Source organism: Arabidopsis lyrata (assembly GCF_000004255.2).
Source record: "Arabidopsis lyrata subsp. lyrata unplaced genomic scaffold ARALYscaffold_6, whole genome shotgun sequence".
NCBI lineage: Eukaryota > Viridiplantae > Streptophyta > Magnoliopsida > Brassicales > Brassicaceae > Arabidopsis > Arabidopsis lyrata.
The window spans coordinates 7,302,638-7,318,769 of NW_003302550.1; the positions used below are offsets into that span (position 1 = coordinate 7,302,638).

At 32.8% G+C, this 16,132-nt stretch overlaps 2 protein-coding genes and 2 long non-coding RNA genes across 5 annotated transcripts; 1 reads left to right on the top strand and 3 right to left on the bottom strand.

Annotated features, from left to right (window-relative positions):
• Positions 1–5,130: 5,130 nt before the first annotated feature.
• LOC110227584 lies at positions 5,131–5,913 on the bottom strand. The gene is made up of 2 exons (XR_002331288.1): positions 5,628–5,913; positions 5,131–5,498 (listed from the first exon to the last, which is right to left on the bottom strand). It is a non-coding gene; the product is annotated as an uncharacterized LOC110227584 (long non-coding RNA).
• Positions 5,914–7,186: 1,273 nt separating this feature from the next.
• LOC9309913 (protein GrpE) lies at positions 7,187–9,709 on the bottom strand. 2 transcript variants are annotated; one of them, XM_002873800.2, is made up of 3 exons: positions 9,241–9,709; positions 8,160–8,675; positions 7,187–7,624 (listed from the first exon to the last, which is right to left on the bottom strand). In XM_002873800.2, the coding sequence occupies exons 1-3, from the start codon at positions 9,490–9,492 to the stop codon at positions 7,412–7,414; spliced, it is 981 nt and encodes a 326-aa protein (XP_002873846.1). In that variant the 5' UTR covers positions 9,493–9,709; the 3' UTR covers positions 7,187–7,411. The 2 variants fall into 2 exon arrangements, with proteins under 2 accessions (XP_002873846.1, XP_020877792.1); XM_021022133.1 differs by having other exon boundaries at positions 9,268–9,578.
• Positions 9,710–10,876: 1,167 nt separating this feature from the next.
• Positions 10,877–11,895, bottom strand: LOC9309915. The gene is made up of 2 exons (XR_002331289.1): positions 11,695–11,895; positions 10,877–11,432 (listed from the first exon to the last, which is right to left on the bottom strand). It is a non-coding gene; the product is annotated as an uncharacterized LOC9309915 (long non-coding RNA).
• A 2,243-nt stretch (positions 11,896–14,138) lies between these two features.
• LOC9309916 (probable lysophospholipase BODYGUARD 5) lies at positions 14,139–15,983 on the top strand. The gene is given in 8 exon segments (XM_021022157.1): positions 14,139–14,677; positions 14,756–14,795; positions 14,797–14,986; positions 14,988–15,086; positions 15,178–15,222; positions 15,224–15,378; positions 15,477–15,534; positions 15,536–15,983. Coding segments are annotated over 8 exon segments (1,350 nt in total). The 5' UTR covers positions 14,139–14,223; the 3' UTR covers positions 15,845–15,983.
• The last annotated feature ends 149 nt before the right edge of the window (positions 15,984–16,132 follow it).

Genomic DNA, 16,132 nt, shown 5'->3' on the forward strand with positions numbered 1-16,132 from the left:
CCCGTTTCCTCAGAAGAAACTCAGAGTCATAACTATAGTCTATAGGCGATGTTTTAAAGACAGACACCTTCGACGACTCGATAGGAGGACACGACGGGGACCCATACTAGCTATACGATATGATTTAATTGTGACAATTCATTCCCACCAGCCGTCCACGTTCTTACCGGATACTTCCATCTGTTTTGTTTTAATTTAATGTTCTATATAATACTACTACAAATCCTTGCATTAACTTTTTTTGTTTTTGTTTTTAAACTTCTACTACTTTTATTTTGTGATATATTCCATATATTGAGATATTTAGTTTAATTGTATTTTTGTTTATTTACTATTCTCTATGTTTCAAAATATATGATGTTTTAGTTAAAAATACATATTTTTATTTTTTTAAACTATCATTTAACATTTAATTTTTTAAAATTTAACTAGTGATATCAAAAAATGCAGAATACAAATGGTTATGAAATAGAAAATGTATTTAAAAGTTACAAAAAATTGTAAAACGTTTTATATTTTAAAACAGAAAAAAATATTTAAAACATCTTATATACTCCTTCCGTTTCAATTTAGTTGTCGTTTTATGATTTAAATTTTGTTTCATAATAGTTGTCATTTTAGGTTTTCAATGCAAATGTTTGGTGAAAATTCCAGTTTTATCCCTACTGTTTTAATGTTTTGACCAATGAAATTTTTATAAAATATATTAATAAAGGGTAAAACAGAAAATTTAATGATTTTCTTAATTTGTGTGAAAAAACCTTAAACGATAATTAAAACGAAACGGAGGGAGTATTAAGTATGAAGACGAAAGGAGTATGACACTTATGACTCATCCATCTAACTCTTGGCTAGAGTTATAACTTACATTTGTCTTTTTTTGCTAAATTGTAAATATTTTATAGATATTGAAAACAGTTTAGGTTACAACCAAGAGATTGAAACCTATACATATGGTTCCAAGGCAAAAAGGATAAAACAGGGAAGCATTCCAATACATTTGTCATCGTCAAGTATTGGAACAAGAAGAAAAAAAGAGGTATTAAATGGCAATATGAGAATTGAGATGTATGATGTATCCAACAAAAAAGATGGATTTTGTAATTGTAAATTTGGCGCAGGCATGTGATTGTTAGACCATCTCCAATGTATTTCTCTATTTTTATCTCTATCTCTATAATAGAGGTAAGTTTTCTCTATTTTTACTTCAATGTATTCCTCTATTTTTTTCTCTAAAAATTTTAACTCTATTTATAGAGGAAAAAATAGAGATTCTCTATTCTCACCTCTATATATAGAGAAAAAAATAGAGATATCTATTTTAGAGGTGAGAATAGAGGTGGGTTGGAGTAAATTTACCTCTAAAATAGAATTTAGAGGCAAATATAGAGGTGAGTTGGAGATGCTCTTAGTTCTAGTAGAATATCAAAACCACCGTCATCTTGTTTTGTATCTTCTCGATCACCGTTCCATCTTCCTATCCTCTTCGTTATAATTTTATTATTAATATTTTCTAACTCAAAACTTTATATCATATGTTCTTCTTTCACTTTCATAAACCAAAATTTCTGCTAAAGTAATAACATAATAATAATAATGATAATTTTCTTCTCTAATACAATTTTAATGAAAATAAATATAACTTTCTTTCTTTCTATAATTTTCATGAAAATAAATGGCTCACCTAACGACTGACATGGGGGACGACGGCCTTTTGAGCTAATAGCAGAAAGAGTGGTGACTTTGTAATTATTTATGTTCCTTTTTCATATATCTTGTAGATAGTATCTATTAATATTTTTATTTTTCTTCGGAATTTTCATGATTTCCAGTTGTACTTGTCCCTGAAGACATCGTATGGGTTTGGTTTACTAAGACTAATTAACCGGACGGAATTGGACTGAATTGGAGTTTGGGGGAGGTTATCTCCTCGGTTTGATTAAGTAGGAGACTCCGTATAAAATGGAGGGTCTAAAGAGTTAATTAGCTAGATTATTATTCTTCGTCTTTACTACTATGTTGTAATGGGCTCGACGATCTCTATATGACTCGAGTTTCTGTGCCATCCAGTGATGATTTGATAGTGAATTTGCCGACAGTAAGCTTGGTTGAGACGTAGAGTATCATTATTCTGAGGTGCATGAACTCATAATTTATTGTGTGCTCTTTCATTTTCGTATTGCGATTCTAGTTCCTTAATCGAATGACATGGTAATGGATCATCAAACTGAGCTCAAGATCGTATCAAAAAGTCTCAACAGTCGAGATTATAGCCGGCCAAAGTTTATTTCTCTATCTAACATTAAATCAAGATGATGATAAAGATTATAAAAGAAGAATGCAATTTCTCTATGTCATTGTTGTATTTGTGTGAAACTTTGACCGATCAGTATTCTTGATAAGATTATTAAATTTTGTTGTAAAGAGTTATTCAAAAACGAATAGGAAGAGATTTGATATATGACAACAACTCAATTTAAAAGTTAATGAGAATCGAAAGATCAATTGGTCACTTGGTGGAAGATGGAAGAGCGTCTACTGTCGATATAATTAGTATTTATTAGCTTCATTGATTGATATTTATTATGAAAATGGTATATTTCGCTCGTGTCAATAAAAAGGGCTGAACTGAGTTAGGTGGTTTCATAATTTCATTGAGGAAATGGCTGAGCATAACTACGTAGACAAGTTCTTAAGCACAGCTTCATATATCTATATATGTCACCTAGTTTCTTGGTATTGCAAATAAATATTTGCATCTTTAAATGTGATTGCGATTAAAATCTATTTTTTTGTCTTTATATAATTGATATTCCATCCGTTTCGTTTTAGTTGTCGTTTAAGGTTTTTTTCACACAAATTAAGAAAAATATTAAATTTTATGTTTTATTCTTTATTAATATATTTTATAAAAAAATTCATTGGCCAAAACATTAAAACAGTAGGGATAAAACTGGAATTTTCACCAAACATTTGCATTGAAAACCTAAAACGATAACTATTATAAAACAAAATTTAAATCTTAAAACGACAACTAAACCGAAACAGAAGGAGTATTAAATTTTTCATTATCCTAGTTTATTATGTTTCACAACATGCACTAATAAAAAACCGTTTAACCACCTATATATATATATATATATATATATATATATATATAAAACACCGAATGACAAAGTAATTAAACTTAAATTTTAATTTTTGGATTGCCTATATTTCAAAATCAAAATTTGTACTAGTGTCAAAATTTAGTACGACCAAGAGTGAAATTTCATAGCTAGCGGATATGACAATTTAATTCTATTGCTGATAAAACTGTTTTTCGCTAGTGCATTAATTGTGTCATTATATAATTTTTTTTTTTTGTAGAAATTATATAAAATTTGTTGTATAACACATAGCAATAGTGCTGACTGCCGAGAAGAAAGAAATAGAAGAAAAATAACTGTTTTGTTTGCAACACAAAACTATTAAATATTTATAAATTACTTTACCAAAAAAAAAAAAAAAAAAAAAAATTAGAGTCGGCCTTTTCTAGAACATTAAGTCGGCCAGTAGATTAGTTCCTGTCCGCTATATCATTAAAATCCAAATGAAAATGATTTGATTGATTGATTTTTTTTTTTTTTTTTTTTTTGATTGATGTTACTCTAACTGTATGAGAAAAAAGTGCATTATTGACAGGTTCCTTTTTTTGCACACAAAAAGTATATTAGCCAGAAGCAATTTGTAGGTCACAAAACATTATCATAGTCATTTTTCTGAAATTTTAATTTATGTCTCTTTTTCTCCTTAATTGCTGGGAGTGCAATTGGGTATTTAAGAATGAAGATGAAGCTTTAGGTTCAGGACCATTTAAGTTGGGTGTATTATAAATTTATATAATTAATTATGTATATTGTATAGGTGGAGTAGGACCAATTTAGTCGTCAAAAGATAATGTGCATGAATGATGACAAGAATGCGATATTTTTGGCATGAATCATGATTAATCAACGATGTCAATATATCTAACATAATCAAAATTAGAAATTTATACGAAATGATAGAAAAGAGGTTAAGAGTCACTTAATTACCTCGCAGGAAAAAAAAAAAAAAAATTATACCCTACCTCATTGATATATGTTCGGTTCGGATATTTTTTGTTAATAGGAGGTTCCGAACCGAGATCCGATTAATTATTTAGAATAAATGTAACCGCTGAATAGTTTACGTATCAATTTTTTAATAGATCTAAAATATTACACTATTTTTGATTAACTATGCAAAATAACAAAATAATCTACATTTAAAAAGAATCGATCTATAATATTAATCAATATGGCAACTCTTTTACAAGTGAGAACCATCGCCCACTACAACATAGTTACAAATTTTGGATATGTTATATAAGGGAATACTATAAATAGTACATGTAGGTGTTTTATAAATTACCACAAAAAATATCATATATTTATCTATCTTGATATCATTGAATTCCTTGCTATAGTAGCCTTCTAAACCTAAAATAATACTAATAGTGTGAAAGAGTTCAAGCCATGCTCCTAACTCTATAGTGAATATTTTGACTGCTAAATCAACATGAATTAGTTACCATATTTAAATTTAGAAAAATTACTAAAATTTTAAGAAGGCGTTCCATTATAAATTATAGTACCATTAACTGTTGTGAACCTTTATAAATTAAATATTTGTAGTCTTGAGTTTTTAAAATTAGAACTTATTTTTGTCATATTTGAAGATATTTCTCTATACACAAATAATTATATCTTTCGAACATACACGAATATTTCATTTCTCTGGACAAACCAACATTAGGTTTATTTAATTGTCGATTTGACAAAAGATGAAAGAAAACGAAACCCTATGTATCTTTTAAACACAAGTGACTCCTTGGTTCATGAATTTTATTTCTGGTTCAACGAACTAAAAGGTATGGCTCATACAGAGGTGTGAACTAAGACTTGTCATATAATTTCTCTATCACTATAAGACGAGACAGGTTTGGTAAATTTTCGGTCAAAAAGCACGAGAAAAGACTAATGTGTGTCCCTAAATAATTTAATTGATCAATATTATGGTTTGGCATTGAATTAAACTTTTACGAACAAAATAATTGCCATTTTTGCGAACTAAAGAATGTAAATATCCATTTCACAATGAAAGTTTGAGTTACACAATTAAGCATAACCAAATACATGATCCCATGCCAAAAAATGGATAAAAAACATGGAAGCATACCACTTTCTTGCACCAAATCATCAATTCAAACCATTAACATAATGATAATGGTAGAAGACAGTTTGATGCAAGATAAAAACGTTTCCCTAAAGTGCATCTAGAAACGAAGACAACAATGAAAGTTACAAAGAAACAAAGCGGAAGATCGAGAAGCGAGGAAGCAGTCCGTTCAACGAATAGTCCGAGACAAACATGTGACTGCGGAACCACCAAGCTTAATGAGGCAGGCAATGCTTACTCACTCTACTAAGTCCCTCCTGGAGTCAGTAGCACAGAGCTTAGCAACTTCACATCCGCATAAAACCATACTAGCACCACCAACTCGCAAGACCAAACACAAAAGGAACTTTGAAAGATTTTCGAAGCTTGATACTAGATACACTAACCCGAAGAGGCAGCTGCAAAGGCTTTGACATTTGTGGCAAAGGAAGCAATAAACTTGAGTGCAAAAGCATAAACAAGTGCGACATGACCATGAGATGCGTGGAGATGGAATTGACTACCGCGACGGTGGGCAGCCTCAAACCCATGATCAAGCGGAGTCAACAACTCCCTCAAAGTCGAAACTCACAAGTTGACTACAGATTCAAAACAAAACTTTAGAAATAGTTTCTTGGAATTTGTTTAAATTGAAAATTGTAATTTATTAGAAATAGTTGCATGAGTTGTAATTTATTACTCCCTCTGTTTCACAAAGAGTGTCATTTTAGAGTTTTGCACACAGATTAAAAAAACATTAAATTTTTTGTTTTTTCTAAACAAAAACATCATTAACTATATACCTAAACATAATCTGCCCAATAGTAAAACAATCTGCAGAATACTAATAGTCATAAAACATAAAAAATCATTAAATTTTGCATTGAAAACCTAAAACGACACTCTTTGTGAAACAAAAATAAAACCTTAAAACGACACTCTTTATGAAACGGAGGGAGTAGAACTTATAGAGTTGCATGTATGAAAAAAACATTAGAAATAGTTTCTTGGAATTTTTTTAAATTGAAAATTGTAATTTATTAATTTCAACTACTAATCAATAAACTAACTTTTCTCCTTTGCATTGCAATTTACAAACGTCGCTTCTAGGCCATAAGAAAAATTAGTCTTTGGAGAAAAAGAAAAAACTAGCTGTAAAATGAAGTCACAATGTTTCCTGTAATAATGATACTAATTGTCATTGACAATAGCTAGCTTTTTTCCCTCCATGCGTTTCACGTGGCATATCCGCATATGCCTCTTTTGAAGCATAGAGTTCTTCTTCTAACTCTTGTCTTGGTTTACCAAAAAACCGAAATAGATTCTCCTCGCAAACTGTGAAGTGAAAGCCATAACTGATACATAAACTCTACTTCTTCTTGCCAACAAAAGATTTCTGTAACATTCGTTAGCCAACAAGGGGATACAAATATATTCGGTTCGCTTCTGGTTAACACGTTTCTTAAAACGGAATCTGATAACCAATAACCGGAACAGAACTGCATTTGTACTTGTACGTTACACACAAGACATGCATAATGCATTGTCCTAGGAAACTAAAGATGGACCAACCTCTCAGTCTCAGACCTAGTATCCGATACTAAAATTATGAGATATTATCATTATTGAGGATAAAATTTAGTATTGTTTCACTGCATGACACTATTTACCCTATTACCTGGTCTAATGCATGGATCCCAAGGTCACTAAAAATATCCAAAATTTAACAAAAGAAAAAAAAAATCCAATTCAAGATACCACCCAAAATACATGGCCCTAACATTTATTTACACAAAAATGGATAACTCTTAGAACCCTATTAACCAAAAGAACAAACGACAATACTTTGGAACCGTAGGCCATAGTACTCAAAAGACAATTAACTGTATTGACTTTATGTTTGTTCCAATTATCAACATTTTTTGTCTGAATGCTTCTAAATTCTAATTTTCAAGCTGTATAGAGAGATGAAAATAATCAATTATGGCATTATCTTCCGCCTTCCGGTATCAATTACTCAAAATTCAAGAGTTCATTAAAAATCTCGATCTATTACTTCTAGACTCTGTAGAAATGATACAACGTAGCAATAACAATAACAACAATCAATGGTAAAACAGACCTCTCTCTCTTTCTCTGTATCTCTCTCACACACGCACACAAAACTGCTGAGTCTTGATTATCTTCAATATCAAGATGAAGAAGCTTCTTCTTCTGAGCTTCCTTGTGCAGTTGTTTCTTCTACTTCAGCTTCACGGGGCTTTTCTGGTCCGGGTCCAGCTGATACTTTCACCATTGAAGGACGTAAAAGCCTTTCGCCTAGCAAGAAACCTTTCCTGTATTCTTCTAGTACTATACCCTCTTCGTATTCCGCAGAATCTTCTCTCATTATTGCCTCATGTAGCTTTTTTTACACAACAAAGAGAAAAGCAAAAGGATAAAGAGATGTCAGCTGTTAGGAATTTGAAAAGGCCAACAAACAAAGGCATTAGATTAGGTTAACTACCAACTCATTGTCATTGAAACCCAACTTGTAAAGTAACATCTAAAGTCTCCAAAAACTTTAGTGAGATGTATTCTTAGGACTAAGACGCATGAGCGGTTATGTTCTTCAAACTTTGTTAAACCAAAAGGTATCTAACTGGGATAAGGGATCCTAAACCTCAAAGATTTAATGATTATATGCATCACAAAGTATCATTCAGCATAATTTGTTCTATCCATCTGATCTAGCCACCTTTCAATTAACAACCACATCTACATTCTGATGATCAAGATTATTCTGGTGGCACTATACCAACGAGCTAACCTAACTTCCAAAACAACTTTGATTCTATAGATCACTTCCATAGTTAAAGATTAACCCAACCAGCAAGCTGAGCAACAAAAATTCATTTCTTGATCACTGGAAAGAAGAAAAGATGTATTTAGTAACTTACCATTGGATCAAACTGCTTGCCGACTGTCTCTACATGGATAACACCAAGTGACCCCAGAATTTCTACAAACTGTTTGTATATGCTCTGATAGCTATTAGTGACTTTCTCTTCTCCCTCAGTCTCCACCTTAATTTGGGATTTAGCCCTCTCGAAATTATCCAAAACAGCCAAAAGATTCTCTACAACCTCTCCTTGAGCATTTGAAACAAGGTTTAGCCTTTCCCTCTCAGTCCTCTTCCTGAAGTTGTCGAAATCTGCACTGATTCTAATGAGACGATCCCTCTCCACCGACAATTCATTGGATAAAGACGCTACTTTATCCGCAAGCAGATTTTTTTCATCTTCTATGGACTTTAAAGATGCTTCTATCTCAGCAATCTTCCCCTCGTTGTTGTCTGCTAAAGCTTCTTTATATGAATTAAGCAATGCTGTGACAACAGCTGCTTCTTCTTCCTCAGCTTCAACCTCCTCAGCACCGGCATTTTCATTCTCCACATCAACAGCACCATCCGTCTCCTGCTCCATGATTTCAGAAGTAAAAAAGTCAGAAAAAGAGCAATCGAGTTTACACAGACGAGTCCTATCAATTCCTGATAAAAGCTGAAACAGAACAAAATCTCAAACACACACTACCAACACAATCTAATAACCTAAACAATCAGATTAACACCAAAAAGCTTCAGAACATTCTCTGTGGCCCCCATACAAGATCACACCATGGTCCAAAATTATTAGTGAAACTCCTTCATTTTGGGAACACATCATACCAATGTCAATCATCGGATTAGGTAAATCCTTAGAAACATTAACATTCACTATTTGACGCCTGAATAGACTGAATAACAATCCTATTCATTGCTCTTATTTCATGTGAACGTTCCTCTAGAGGGTAATATAATCAACAAAGTTTAAAACTTTAAGCAAATTCTAACTTCCAGTATCCAAAGTTCTCAACTTTTCAACAACTAGTCATCATAAGACTCGAAATAAGTATCGAAGTATCCCAATTTCGAAACCCTAATCCCCTAACTAACATAAAACCCCCAAAAGGTTGAACACAAGTGAGCCGAAATCGAAAAACCTGAACTTCGGGTTTGTTCGATTCTACCTCCGTCTCCGTCGTCTCAGCTTCTCCCGAAGCAAAGGGTACGAGGTTCAATAACCGGAGAGGATAGCCGCTAGAGACAGACCGGAGAGAAGCTCGGCGTGAGAGTGAGACGCTGGTATTTCTTCCTCCGGCGAAGGAGACACAAAAGGGCTTAAAGGGTACAGAGGGAGCATGAAGAAGAGTTGGTGTGAGATTCAAAGACGGCGTTTTGAGTAGACCGGCCATTGAAGAGTTCGGAGAAAGAGAAGGAGAGTGGCGGAGAGAGATAAGGAAGATAGAGAGAGGGCAAACGGTTCTTCTCTCCGTCGGATGTATAATGATCTCTTTTTGTTTTGTTTTGGTCTTTTTAAACCGTTGGATCTAGTTTTTCTTTACTCTGTTGATCGGACGGTTGTTGTTTAACAGAAGTATATAGAAACTTCTACAATTTTGTGATATCATTTTCTTAACAACATTTTTCACAATATGTAATGTTTCAATAAAATTCTGAAATAATACTACTGAATTACTGATGATTGAATTAGACACTACTATATTTCTTTTGTTCTAGCCATCATTTTAACAATGTGTAATGGTTTTATAGAATTTTGAGGACTGAAATTCGTGGAATTATAGAAGTTTTATATATGTTGAGTCTTAAATACTTTCAAACATATTCGACAATCAAATTTGTTCTTACCGGTTAATTTGTATCAGTGTTTCTTTTTTTTATTGCAGATTCAAATTTGTATCATGCATATTGTTGTTGAAAATAAAATTATAAGACTTGAAATTTGGGAGATTTTAGAAGCAATTACTAGTCAATATGTTATAGATGAAAAGTAAGAGAATATTAGGGTTTAGGTTGACAACAAAGAGATAGGAGACTATCAATGTTATAGTCTGATAGAAAAAAAGCATTTGTTTTAGATAATTTTCTAAGTCTGCGCACTTAGAGCATGATTATCCATAGTGTCTTAGAAATACATCTTAGGAATATTTAAGTAATATATTTTAAAAATATGGTTCTTAACTAGTATTTTTTTGTTGCTTACCTAAGAAACCTTCTTAGCAATAATGGCTTAGTTGGGATTTAATTTTAATCATTTATTGCTAAGATCTAGCTTAAGAAAACTTTAAGAACTTGCCTTTAATCATAGTCTTAGTTTATCAGAGGTAGTGGGTGCAATGGACCTTGATCCTAAATCAGAAGTACTAATTACTAAGTGACTAAAGTTTTAAACTAATTATTAACATTTCACACAAGAGATTCTTCTCTCATTAAATTTTAGATTGATATATTTTACATATGTGTACGTAAGTCTTCGTTCAGACAGTAGAATTTTAAAATCCTTAAAAATGATGTTTGTATATAAAAGGACTAAGCCTGAGTCACTTAGGGCATCCTCAATGCGGGATCACCTTTGGGTGTTCTTAGAGTAAAAATATTGTTAAAAAAATGTAAGATCAGTAGTTAAGATCTTTTGTTAAAAAGTTTGATTAGTGGGAGAACATGTTTAAGATCATAAGATTTAATAATATAATAATAAAAAACTTTTAAAACATATTACAATTATAAAAACTCTCCCTTTGTATCAGATTGATGAGACAATCAAACAACACAAAATCATATACAATCATGTTTCATTTACAAAAGAATTGATTTATCCACAATGTTTGATCCAAAAAGGGGTTTTGTAAGAGAAAGTTTTCTTCAGGAAAAATCATACCAAGAGATCTCTCATCTCCTCCAAAGTAATCATCACCTGATTCAATCAGAAACACATTCTCTGCACTTGGAAACTCATACTTTGGCTGCAACACTTTCTTCTGTTGCTCTGCAAATTCTTCACAACAATTAGAACAAACAAAAAGTGGAGGCAAAGTATCTGTATCATCAATCCCACAACATCTTGTGTGCTGCCATATCTCACATACATCACATGCTATCATTCTCTCACCATCATCATCTCTAGCACTGCAAACACATCTCACCATCCATATATCACATCCACCTTGAAACTTCAGTTTCGATTCCATATCAATCTCATGACCCCTCACTGTTAAGCGGAACAAGACTCACCTCAAACTACTCTTTTCTTAAACTGGCTTCTAGACTTCTGCTCCTGAGAATCGAAACTCGAATCTTCTTCAACATTTTGCAATTCTTGATCTCTGCCGTGTTCCTAAACAGACGAGAGTTGCAGCAATGCCAAGATAAGTTTCTCAGCATTTCATAGCAATCCACAAGAACGATTCTTTATGGAAATTCCCGTAAAACCTCAAGTTCTTAACACGAGTTTTAGTACTATTAAGCTAACACCATCGGGAAACTTTACAACTACGCTAAAATTGCCTATCCTCTGATAAAACTTCTCTCTCTCCTACTCAGACACAGACGCTATAGAGGTTTAACAGAATGAATGTAAGAAAGAGGAATAAAGTTACCTCCTTTGAGTTGCCATCATCACCAATTTGATTTGATTCAGCTCGTGCAACGGCCGTGATAACTCTCCGTTTAACAGAAATCCAATTACAGCGAGAATGAGACAATGGTTTGGGATCGACGAGACGCAAATTCAAATACTTTTCAGAGAAATGGTGAAGAAGAAGAGATTTTCTCTGAGTGGAACGGCAATGACATGTACAGAGAGAGCTCAATGAGAGGGGTACAGGCTTATACCTACAGACTTCAACAAAAGGCGCCATTGAAATCCAAAATCAGAAAGGAAAATTAAAACCCTAAAGATTGGATAAAAGACTAATCTTTACGAAAACGGAATCCTCTGCATCATGGAAGGACCAGATGTTGAAGATTGTGATTCGCTGAATCTATTCGCTGAAATTTTTTTTTCCTTTCCCAATTCTTCCGCCCAATAGAAACTCGCCACGTCACCCCGCAACTCCTTGAAGAACAGATCCAGGATGAGAGCGGGCTGGCTGATCTTAAGCCCAACAAGCCATTATTTTGGATTAAAAAAAGCTAAGATCACCTCCCCTGATATGCCATTGAAGATGGCCTTAGACCTTAGCATTAAAACATTTCATTCTTGGGAAATATCACTTGACTTTTAGAAAATATGTATGGTTTTAATCTAAAATCCGATCAAAAATGCTTTTAAGAAAATAAAATTTATCTAAATATATGTGTAATTTTATTAAAACATACACAAACTACTTTTATATGTGTTTAAATCTTATAAATATTTTATAAATACCGTATAAGTATTTTACAAATATCTTATAAATACTTTTTTTTTGTGAGCAATATCTTATATATACTTTCTAAAACCTTTTAAAATACTTTCTAAGACTTTATTAAACCTTACAAACACTTGGATCGAGTTTACAGGTAATAGTTACCTTCAAAAAATACCTTACAAACCTTATAAAACTTTATAAATTTTTTCAATTCAATAAAATTTATATTTAAAAATAAACACCTAAACGAAGCATTTTAAAAATAGACACACCAAGCATGCATTTTTCAAAAGTTCCCCTAAATAAAAAATTTCTATAACAATAATTTTTTTGATATGAAATATTAAAATAGTCAATATGTTTTAAAACAGCTAAACATATTTCAATATATTTTAGAAATAACATATTGCATTCTATATATTAATTCCAATCGCATGCAACGCATGGGTCTTCCACCTAGAAGAATTATATTAAAGTAGACCAACATATTATGAGTCTGCATCGAATTGGTCAGCGACGTCGACTGAGGAAAATAAAAAGAAAGTCTCTAATCATTTAGTTTCCTACTTGTTATATATTGTCCCGTGATTCTCTACTTGTTTAACTTGACAACAAACTAAAAACTCGGTTTTTAAATTTTTACAATTTAAAAAAAAAAACACTAGATAAATTTGTTTTAATTGTTAGAAATAGAGCGTATAAGATATTCCCAAATAGAGCTCACCAAAAAAAAAAAAAAAAGATATTCCCAAATAGCTTACACGTTTTATATATTTTGAATGAAAGATTCCGCTTAACACGATCAGTGGATTTTGGGAACTCTTTAAGGATTATGACCAAGTTTTGGGTTCAAATTCTACCCTTAGCTAGTTTTCCCTTAGTCAGGTTCTTGGTCTCAAATATTCGTCCAAAACTCTTCGGTTACAAAAAAAAAGATTACACAAACTTATATTATTCAAACGGATGAGTTCTACTGTGGTACTCAACATTCCTCAAGAGTCAAGACCTTAGAAAATAGTCAACATTTTCGGATGAATTTTCACTGTTTAAAAATGTCCTATAATGGGCAACTATAACTCTGTTACGTTGAGTATTGGAGTTACTGAGATTGAAAATGGATCAAATACACCATGAGATGATAACTCTATTGAGAATTGAGATGACTTAGATTGAAATTGGATAGTTAGTTGGCCAATTAAGAAATTTAAACTGGATACAAATCTCATTAATTTTTTAAACACCGTCAACCAATTTAAATACGATTAAAATATTTTAGAAACATGTGCATTTTATTATATTTAATTTCAACCCATGCAACGCATGGATCTTCCACCTGGTTAAATTATATTTTAAAAGGACTATGATTAATCAATTAATTCAGTCTCTGGGGATGTGCTTTTAGTCAAGTGGTTAAGTCCACTTGACTCCGCCTTCTCCACCGGAGTTCGACTCCAGTAAATCGCGTTACTCCGCGTAGTAGGGATTGGCTATGGATTGGGCTTGTCGATCCAAAGATGTCAAAAAAAAAAAAATCAATTAATTCAGTCTCCATGTATATTCCAAAAAAAAACTATGTCATCTAAGTAAACTCAATCCCTTAAATCATAATATATAAATTAATTAGATAATTTTTTTATAAATTAATTAGATAATTAACTCCTTGTAAAATCAAAGAAATGCATCTAAAGTCTATAAAAACCTGTCTTAAAGAGATATTTCTTCTCACCAGAGAGTCTCTTCTTTATCTATTTATCTCTCTCTCTAAAGATCGTTGTGATGATTGCTTCGAGTTTCTCAGAAAAATGTATATCAGTCATCAACGGAGCTCCAAGTTGGGCCGTCTTCTTCTTTTTTTACCTCCTCGACGCTTTTCTTTGCATCGTTTTCAGATTCCTCGACGAAGTTATGGAAGAAAAATTAGAGTCTTGTCACTGTAAAAACCCTCAAGAGAAAACAGATTTTGCAGGGTACGAGTTTCTTTCGGAGACTCTCTATCGGAGGAGAAACGTTTTCCGACAGGCCGGTTTTCTCCGGTTTGCGAAAAAACTCCCTGAGATAACCAAGAAAATTGGTATCGTTACATTCCTGAGAAAATTCCTTTTTTCTCAGACGATGAAGAAAGTCTCTCATGAGGTTGCAAACCGGTGGTCTGATTGTGGTTGCAAGACTTGTGTTTCTTGGACCAACAGTGATAAACTTAACGTGATCGTCAAGCAACCTTCAATATCAGGTAATTAGTAATATAAGTGATTTAGTTGGGTTATGTTCTGTTTTAACTTCTCATTTATTTTATTTTCATTTTGATCAGATTTGTTGATAAGCAACAAACCGGTAGAGAACGTTATTTTGATCTTCATCGTTTTGGACCAACACAGTGTTCAAATATTTACCAGAGATCACCGAAAAAACTAACTACAGATTCTTTGCTGTCGATCTTCTCGGGTTTGGAGACAGCCCGAAACCAAGAGCCAGTCAATATTCGTTTAATGAACATGTCGAAATGATCGAGAAATCGGTTATTTTACCAAATAATTTGACTTTTTTTTCATGTTGTAGCACATTCCATGGGATGTATCATTGCAATAGCCTTAACTGCAAAATTCTCCGACAACGTCAAGTCTGTCGCTTTAGTAGCTCCGGTGAGTTTTCCGATCATAGGAATCTGATTTCTCTTCACAATTTTAAACAACGTTTGTTCTGAAATGTTTTTCTTTATTGTTTTGGTTTTAGCCGTATTTTCCTGATTCAAAAGAAGGAGCAAGTTGTGATGCTCTTAATTAATGTGATCGCCGAGAAAAAACTTTGGCCACCGACTTCGTTTTTTACGTCGATGATGGCTTGGTATGAACACATTGGCCGTGGCGTTTGATTGGTTGTTTGTAAACACCACCGTACATGGGAGAGAATCATCAAAATTGTAACTTGGAGAAAGTCCGTATTTATATATATATATATATATATATATATATAGACAAGGACTATTGTTGGTGAAGGTCCGTCTTTAACATTCTGTTTTCTTTAATGTTTAGGAAACTACCAACATCGATAATGGAATTGACAAAGCACACACATCAATCAGGATGGCATATATAGCATGCACAATGTGATATGCGGAGGAGCGAAATTCACGGATAAACACCTTGAAACTTTGATAAAATCCGGTGTTAAAATCAATGTGGTGCAAGGGGATAAAGATGTTGTTGTTCCTATTGATTGTCTATGGAACATGAAAGGGAAGTTCCCTGCGGTTGAAGTCGAGGTTATCGCCGGAACTGATCATAGTACGGTCATAATGAGTAGGAGAGAGGTCTTTGTTGCAAGCCTTGTAAGTTTGTGGGCTTCTTCCCAAAAGAAACAAAAACTAGTGGCAAGTGCACAGAACATGAAAACTTATTAGTCACTTTTTGACAAATTAAGATATGAATGTTGAAGTGTAAACAAAGTCTTCGTACGATTTACAAGATTTGATGTAGAAAATTACCTCTTGTTATTGTATACTTTGAAACCACATCTTTGAATTTGCTATTTTCTCACCATTTCAGTTGCTTATGGCCTGTAGCATTGATGATGGTTAAGATTTATTGCCGAACGTAGTAAGATAATTTTGAAGTCTTAAACGCTATCCGTTTCGAAAGAAGATCCTCAGCACTTGAGGCTGCTACGGACAATGAATATAATGACCCTC